The sequence below is a fragment of the Alnus glutinosa genome, chromosome 7 (assembly GCF_958979055.1).
Source record: "Alnus glutinosa chromosome 7, dhAlnGlut1.1, whole genome shotgun sequence".
Classification (NCBI taxonomy): Eukaryota; Viridiplantae; Streptophyta; class Magnoliopsida; order Fagales; family Betulaceae; genus Alnus; species Alnus glutinosa.
Window position 1 is genome coordinate 8,055,057 of NC_084892.1, and position 8,581 is coordinate 8,063,637.

At 39.7% G+C, this 8,581-nt stretch overlaps 2 protein-coding genes across 3 annotated transcripts; one reads left to right on the forward strand and one right to left on the reverse strand.

The window, feature by feature from the left end:
• The first annotated feature begins 304 nt into the window (after window positions 1-304).
• Window positions 305-2,808, forward strand: LOC133872654 (small ribosomal subunit protein uS5w-like). Its single transcript, XM_062310233.1, has 2 exons — window positions 305-1,143; window positions 2,487-2,808. The coding sequence occupies exons 1-2, from the start codon at window positions 490-492 to the stop codon at window positions 2,643-2,645; spliced, it is 813 nt and encodes a 270-aa protein (XP_062166217.1). The 5' UTR covers window positions 305-489; the 3' UTR covers window positions 2,646-2,808.
• Window positions 2,809-3,568: 760 nt separating this feature from the next.
• LOC133872653 (probable protein kinase At2g41970) lies at window positions 3,569-7,821 on the reverse strand. Of its 2 annotated transcripts, none has more exons than XM_062310232.1 (8): window positions 7,473-7,821; window positions 6,641-6,794; window positions 6,097-6,353; window positions 5,260-5,386; window positions 4,896-5,169; window positions 4,504-4,636; window positions 4,297-4,383; window positions 3,569-3,843 (listed from the first exon to the last, which is right to left on the reverse strand). In XM_062310232.1, the coding sequence occupies exons 2-8, from the start codon at window positions 6,726-6,728 to the stop codon at window positions 3,718-3,720; spliced, it is 1,092 nt and encodes a 363-aa protein (XP_062166216.1). In that variant the 5' UTR covers window positions 6,729-6,794; window positions 7,473-7,821; the 3' UTR covers window positions 3,569-3,717. The 2 variants fall into 2 exon arrangements, with proteins under 2 accessions (XP_062166216.1, XP_062166215.1); XM_062310231.1 differs by having other exon boundaries at window positions 7,149-7,821.
• Between the last annotated feature and the right edge of the window lie 760 nt (window positions 7,822-8,581).

Here is an 8,581-nt window from a genome sequence, read left to right on the forward strand (position 1 = left end):
AAAAATGAATAATACTAAAAGAAATACTTGTCTTATTTGAATCTTCTTAAGATTAACGTAACTATTTTGAAATTAAAATCATCATTAAATATGTAAAAAATTACTATTAAATTTTGATTCAGTAATAATTTTAAAATTTAAATTAATTTCGAGACGACTCAAATAAGAGATAAATTCTCTATATAGCATTTACTTGAAAAAGACGGGAGAGCCAAAAGAGAATAGTGGAAATGGGATAATAAATGGTCTCTCGGGCGACTTTGGGCCTTCATAGCCCAAAATCGCTCCGAGCCTCTCTTAAAAGTTAAAACTCGACACCAAGCACCGGTGAATCCCGTAACCAAACATCACCCAAACCCATCCACAAAACCCTAACCCTAGCCCTCACTCTCCGCGTAGGCGCCTGATTCCCATTCTCTCCCAGTAAGTGCCCTCTCTCTCGCTCTGTAACCCTAGGCCTCTCTCTCCCACATTTTTACAAGCCCAACCATGGCTGAGCGAGGTGGAGGTGAACGCGGTGGATTCGGTCGAGGCTTCGGTGGTGGTCGCTCGAGGGGAGACCGTGGCCGCGGAGGTCGGCGCAGGCCACGCCGTGAAGAGGAGGAGAAGTGGGTGCCGGTGACGAAGCTGGGGCGTCTTGTGAAGGAAAATAAGATTAAGTCATTGGAGCAGATCTACCTGCACTCGCTGCCCATCAAGGAGCATCAGATCGTCGACCAGCTGTGCCCTGGCCTCAAGGACGAGGTCATGAAGATCATGCCGGTTCAGAAGCAGACCCGGGCCGGCCAGCGCACTCGCTTCAAGGCCTTCGTCGTCGTCGGCGACAACAACGGCCACGTCGGGCTTGGCGTTAAATGCGCCAAGGAAGTGGCCACCGCCATACGTGGTGGCATCATACTGGCCAAGCTCTCCGTCATCCCCGTCAGGAGGGGTTACTGGGGAAACAAGATCGGCAAGCCCCATACTGTTCCGTGTAAGGTTACCGGCAAGTGCGGCTCCGTCACGGTGCGCATGGTGCCTGCGCCACGTGGAGCCGGAATTGTGGCCGCCAGGGTTCCCAAGAAGGTCCTCCATTTTGCTGGGATCGATGACGTGTTTACCTCATCCAGAGGCTCCACTAAGACTCTTGGCAACTTTGTGAAGGTTTGCTTTTAGCTTGTCTTTGATTGGTTGGATTAAGTTGCTCGTGTTTGTGATTGTTTCATGATATGTGTTTGCATATTAATGTGTGGGATCTGTATTTTGATGAGGATTTCGTCATATGTATTTGGGTTGAAATGCGTTCGTTCATGATGATTTGTTAACTTGTCTCTGTTCATTTGCTAGTTTCTGTAACTCATTTGTTTCTGTTCTTTGACGTGTGTATCAACGATTCAACACCACATGGGCTTGTGCAGTTGCTAGAGATTGTGATTTTTTAAAATTATTATTTACTAAAAGGATTAGCTTCTTGTTCACAGTTAAAAACTAAAGCATCTTAAAACATAAATGTTTCTAATTAGTAAACATTCTTTTGGTATTGGAAATTATATTGTCGAATGCGCGTGTGCAATCGTCTTTGACATTATAATCCTGGGTTTTGGTCTAAACTGGCCCTTTTATACTTTGGAGGTGAGAACCTGCTATTTACTGGCTAGAATCCTATATATGTAAATGTTTACCTCGCTTGTGATTTTTGTTTGATTCTCAAATATCCAAACAATCTTCTGTATTGGATCTGAATTATTCAGGGGATAGTTTTCTGCACGGTTTTCAGTTTAGGTATTTAAGTCTTGGTGCCAGTACGGGACTTCAAAGCTTGTAGCTGTTCTAGAGTTGTGGTACATTCAATTTTATAGGCATTAATTTACTTGTGCATTTAATGGCTGAAATGAGTGTGATGGAATATCTGACATTGTATTTGCCACCGTGTTGTTCATGAAGTTGTATTTTTTTTATTATTTTTAGCTTCCTATTATTTCTTAGATCTGTCTCTCATTTTCCTTTTCAGCCTGTGGGATTTTTGTATATGCACTCTTTGATTTATAGTTGAAATTGAGTTTTCTGGTTCGCATACAATTTATCTCTGTAATAGTGTTGTTTGGTGGTCTGCACTCTTCAAAATTATGGATTCGTCAGTTTTCTAAAAGTTTGGAAAATGGTTCCTTAGCTCTCTTTGTTGTAATGGTTTGTTTTGGTATAATTGACTGAATCTAAAAATTCAAAGTATAAAGGTTTTTAGCTCGGACTTTAGAGAACAGAGAGATGCATTTCCCAAGGATGGTACTCTTAAAGTTATGGAATTGATCATGTTTGAACCTTGGTTCTACTCTATATTAAATCTTACTCTTTCAGATACTTGTTATTGGGTTATTAACAGGAATTTTTTTATTTTTATTTTTTTGTTATGGGCATTGTTGGTAATTTTATGTATGGTTATCAAACAAAAATCTAAAGGTACTCGTTGACCATTATGTTTCTTTACTTGTTTTTCTCTCCTTCTACAGGCAACTTTTGAATGTCTGCTGAAAACTTACGGGTTTCTTACACCTGACTTTTGGAGGGAAACTCGCTTTACAAAGTCTCCATTCCAAGATCATACAGACCTGTTGGCAAAACCAGTTGGGAAGTTAATTTTGGAGGAGCCTGAGAGGCATGATGCTTGAGGCAAGATGTTTTCTATTTTTTTCAAGGGATAGTTTGTTTCTTTTTGGGTACTTGGCTGTTTAAAAGTTTTGTTTTGGATGGTTTTATGCCTATTTCAGCTTTATGTTTGGTATTGTATGGATACTGCAGTCTTTATATAATGTCTTTGGATCATTTTGATTATCCATTGCTACCGCGAAATTAAAATTTTGGATGTATGTCTTCACGTGGGGTTAAGATATCTGTTTTTGCTTAATCTTCATGAATCATGGTTTATGGCGGGCGTTGAGAGGGTCTCACGACTCTCACCAGTGATTGTCTATGTCCTCCATGTGTTGTAGCCCCTGAACAACAACCTCCCTCCTCGTCGCCCCCATCTTCTTAGGGGTGGCATTAGGATCCCAAAAGTTGTGAGTGGAGCCCGAGTGAATCAGGAATAACCACCCAATAATTTCTTATCCTTCCTTGTAGTCTCATAGTTTTAGGTGATGGAGTGCCAATAATGACACAGAAATCTCTGCTAATTCCAACTGATTAGGTTCTGGAAACACTTCTTGCTTCAGTTTATTAGGCTACACTGCTTCCTTAACACTTCGGGCCTTGTCTATTGACCTGTGTCGGTACCCCCTCCATCAAGCAAAGTTTCAGTCCTTGGCAGGGATGGGCTGGGTCTCATTTCTTATTGTAATAGTAGCACATCCATGTAGCCCTTCGCTCCTTCATGTAGGCTGGTGAGACTCGTTGGATAAGAAACACAGGCTTGGGAGCCACCTTTGTTGGGCTCGGGTCAGGGCAAAGACGGTAATGGGTTGTGATCTACCTTGATGCTCGAAGTTCATATCATCCCTAGTGAAGTATTCTTGTCTTTGATTCTAATATCGTGGGAAAAAGTTAGAACAATATATAACTCTGGTCCACTCAACGCACGCTATGACGCTAAGTAGCTTTTAAATTCACAGGAGCTTAAGCAGCCGATATGAATCTTGCTGTGCTTAATTCAGTCAATTGTAAAATAATGAAAATACAATTACAAGGAACAAAGGGAAGTTACAAATTACAGAAGACAGCTTGTCTGATTCTGAGGTAAATATTCTAGGCACTAGAGTCTAGGCCGGCCGGTTTTGAGTTAAGAAGTGGCTGGAGAGCCTTCACAACGATTGTCATGTTTGGCCTGAAATCCGCCTCGTACTGAACACAAAGTGCTGCAACGGCTGCCAACTGAGAGACAATCACAAGAAAACACGACAAGGAACTTGAATGCTTTTCTGAAAACCAAATCACCTCATACTTTTAAATTAAAATATGCCTCAAGAACATTAGTTGGGGTGTGTTTAAAAGTTTGAATTCAACATGATAGCAAGGGATCTCATTCATATAATCAATCAATAAACTGAAATAGAAGATTCAAAACTGTATCATTATATTTCATAGAAATAGATCTGCCAACATTTCAAGATCAGCTAGAAAATGCAATTGCTAGAATTGAAAGAGAGGTGGTCTCGGGTGTCTCTGCTAACTATCTAATCATCTTTTGACATGATGTCATCAGACCCAGATTGAAGCCCTTAAAGGTTTCATGAACAAACATTTCTCTACTAGTGCTTCTACAAACATTTTACAGCTTTAAAATCTTGTACGTTGGTGAAAAAATTATAATGTTAAGGAAGAAACCTTAGCAACGGCCTTTGGTGGGTAGTCATTGTTTAGCTTGGGATCTACACATTGCTTCACTTTGTCCTCGCTCAATCTTGGAGTTGCCTGTAGTAGTAGTTAGGATAGCTATCAGAAGTGCATATATAGTGGTGGCAAAGGCAACCGATCAAATTAAGAGAAAGAGAAATCAAAGCAACGGAGGCAAAAGCAGAGCATAAAACGTACCCAAGTAACAAGACTCTGTTGCCCTTTGGGCATGGTATGGTCTACTGGCTTTCTACCTGTCAACAGCTCCAGAAGAACAACTCCAAAACTATAAACATCACTTTTCTGAGTTATCTGCCCTGTCATGGCATACCTGACAGAAAGCAATAGGGACACCTAAGAAGGCTGAGAGTACTAAAATCAAAGACACAACAGGAAGGTAATTTGCAGTCTATACATTAACTGCTAAATTCAGTTCATTCAAGAGATTGCAGATCATAAAGGGTATCTACTCAGGTTATCTCTTATGATTGTACTTAACAACTTGCCAAATGTTCAGGGGAATGAGTTCATAGTATTTGCAAAAGTTCCAAAATATAAGAAGCTAAAATTGGAGAAAAGCTAAAGCTTACTCTGGGGCATGGTAGCCAAATGTTCCCAAGACTCTAGTTGAATGCAGCCGAGCTGCCGTATCAGAAGACTGGTTTGACAAGTTAAAATCAGCAATTTTTGCCAGAAAGTCATCAAACAGCAGGACATTGCTGGATCTGATATCGCGATGAACTATAGGAGGCTGCACCTTTTCATGCAGAAACTCAAGACCTTTTGCTGCCCCATAGGCTATCCTAACTCTCTGATTCCACTTTAGAGCTGGACCTGGTGCAGCCCCTTGTACACCTTTCCTCCCTGCATTAAAAAGGAAACAAGTTGAATCGAATTCCATGTGGTGTGGGCTGGGGGAAAAGAACAAGTTAGATGCTACAAAACAGGACATACCATGCAATATATCATGTAAAGAACCCTTTGTCGCAAACTGATATACCAAGATTCGGTTATTTGCTTCCAAACAATACCCGAGCAACTCAACAAAATGCTCGTGCTTAAGTCTTGAAACTGCTGATAGCTGCATTGAAAGAGATTGCATCAAAATCAATTATGAGTAATTAATATATTATAAGTGGCCTATGCTTTTGAGTTAATAGTGTTAATTTCAATAAGTTATTAATGTCTTATAGGGTTGAAAATGCGGATGCGGTTATTAGCAATATCTGCCTCCACATCATGCAGCTATTATCTGTATCTGTGTGGTTATTGCGATTATTATTCACTATCCACATATGAGGTAATAAACGTTTTGCTCATTGAAATTGGAATTTCTGCTTCTTGTAAATACTAAAAGGCATTATATAGAGTTGAACATTATTATTCAGATCATACTTGCTAATAATTTTGCCATGAAATTTCCATCTTATACATTATTTAGCTTTCTGCTTCATTTATTTATAGTTGGTAAAGGGGGAAATTTTTTTTTTTTGAAAAACTGTTATCCGCATATGAGGTAACACCAAAAATACGTTGTTTAATTGAATTTAATTAAATAATATATATCTATATAAAGGGTATGCGGATCCGCATACCTTAAAACTGTTGTCCGCATTCGCATATGCAAACAATAATTTTGCTAATCGCACCCGTATCTGTTTATGCGGATAGTGAATAATAGATAGATGCAGATAGAGGATGTTGACGATTATTATCCGCCAACACTTTTACCCCTAGGTCTCGCTAGACTCTCTCTTAAGGCATTTGTATCCCTTAACACTAAAATCTCACCTGAGCTACAAAATCAGTGTCCGGCTCTTGTGATGAACTGGTATCGAGTTTCTTTATTGCTGCAGCCTGACCATTACTTAGTTTTGCATAGAATACCCGGCCGTAAGAACCTTCTCCGATCAAAGCCTTTGTGCCAAAGTTACCAGTCAACCTGTTTAATTCATCCAACGATATAGCCGGTATTTCAATGGGTAATACTTTCTGTGGAGCTCCACTTTTGACCACGTTGGAACTCCTTGGCTCTCCTCTCCCGCCACCTATAATTCACAGAAGACAACATTTCACCGCCATCCAAATACACGAAAAAACTACGAGAATTTTCCAAAACAGTGCTCAAGATCAAATTTTGGCGTTTGAATATTCAAATATCAAGCTTTAGCTCAAGACATGTACAATAAGAAGCAAAAACTGCCGTCCCTCTTGTTGCCATGAAAACAGAGTGACAGAATTTAGACATCTTTCTTTGCTGTTTAACTCAAATATGTCCTTGAGCACTAACATGAATCACAAAATACTGACAAAACAGCGCATATGTTACCGGTACCATATGTATTTCCCCCTCTAGGGGGAGCAGTATATTGGTTAGCTGGTGGACCGTGGTTTTCCTCCTCTGCCCCTCCGCAGCAGAACATAGTTCAAGTTGTAGGTGCAGCGAATCAGCAATCTCAAAAACCCATGTAAAAGAAACGAAATTGGCCCTGCAATTACACCAATCCAAACCCATGCATCAAATCTGATATATATATACATAAACGAATGTATATTTGTTTCCAAGAAAATGAATAAATGGAAAACTTAAAGTGTGATTGTAATCATTAAACGTAAATTAATTGAATCAATTGCATTTTTTTCTTTTTCTAATTCTCAAAGGTTCTTCTGCTTTGTGTTAATCTCGAAGCACCAATATAATAAAATTTCACTATGATAATAAGGTGGCAGGCCTAATCTAACAAGGAAAAATCAAATTTGAAATCAGCCAGGTGATATTGCCATGTATGCGTCCGATGTATAAATAACATGTGAGAAACTTTCATGAAAAGAAAAACATTTACCATGGATTGTTTCGAGCCGACGGGAGTCAACTTCACCAAAAATAAATTGAAAGGCTCAGAAACAAAGACAAGGAATTATGAAAAATGGGAAATGTGTAAGAGTGAGAATTAAGATTATAGGAACACTGGGAAGAGATCTAAAAAAACAGAGAAACAGAGGAAGGCGAAAGTCGTTCTGCAACTTCCTCTGTTTTGAGGCAGAGGCAGATGTTTCTCTGTTCCGCAGGATAGTTTAACCGCTTAAACGAACCTTGTATTCCACCCTACACCTAATGCACCCTACGCCTAAGGAACCGGAGAGAGATGTGAGAGAGAGAAGGGCACCTGTCTGTTCCGGATCCTCACGGTGCCAAATATAAGATTTTGATCTCTCTTAAAGACTCCTTTTTTTTTTTTTGGCTGGTTTAAAAGCTCTTAAAGACCACTCACGCATTCAGACCCAGAAGTGATCTTTCATGTCAGATTTCGCAGAGACAAGGAAAGAAAGAAAGAAAGAAAGGGACGGGGGTGACCGGTGGGGGTGAGGGAATCGGGAAGAAGAAGGGGGACAGGGTACGGATGAGGATGCCAGGGTGGTGGAACTGGAACACAAAAAATGATGGGAGTTGGGGTGGTTTTTTATCGTTCGTTTATAGTTGTAAGAAGAGGGAAGCCCGGGTCCCACTCCCTCTCTCTCTCTCTCTCTCTCGCGTTTAGCTCTATCTGGCCTCATTTTGCTATCAATAGGAATTTTTCTTTCTCGAGCAGACGAGCACAAACGTGCGCGCACACCAGAGAAACAGAGAGACAGGTTCATGGCTTCTGTCTATTATTGTTAAACATGTCGATGGTATCGAGTCTTTCTATAGTCTATACGATGATTCTTTGATTGGGTAACATGGCAGTACCCCCGAGGACATTCGATTAAAAAAAAGAAAAAAAAGAATTGTAACCTAGTTATGGAGCCCATGTTGTGGACAGAACAACAAGCTCTAAACAAATGGAGTAAATAGAAATTAAAAGAAAATGTATCAAATGAATAATGTGATTTTTTGCAACGAGAAAAAAAGAAAAGAAAAGAAAGAAAGTGACGGCCATTTAAGTCGGTTAGATATCAATAGTGTGTAAATATATACTTGAACCATGGATTGAGATACCTTGCAATTCGTAATGTGTGGCTTAGAATGAGTTACGTCGTCACAATGAATAAAAGAGAGGAGAAAAAAAAGGGTAAGAAAATGAACCACCCTAAAATGTGTTGGAGGTGCGGTGATGAACGCCCTAAAAGGCAGGTGGGATGGTAAGATTACCCAAACTAAACGTGTGATTATCGTTTAGTTTTGGCCTCATTTTCTATCAATACGATGAGATTAAGAGATTTGTCTCTGATCCTTTTCTTCATAATTTCACATTAGATTTTATTTATGAGATTTCAATTCAATTTAACAACTCCA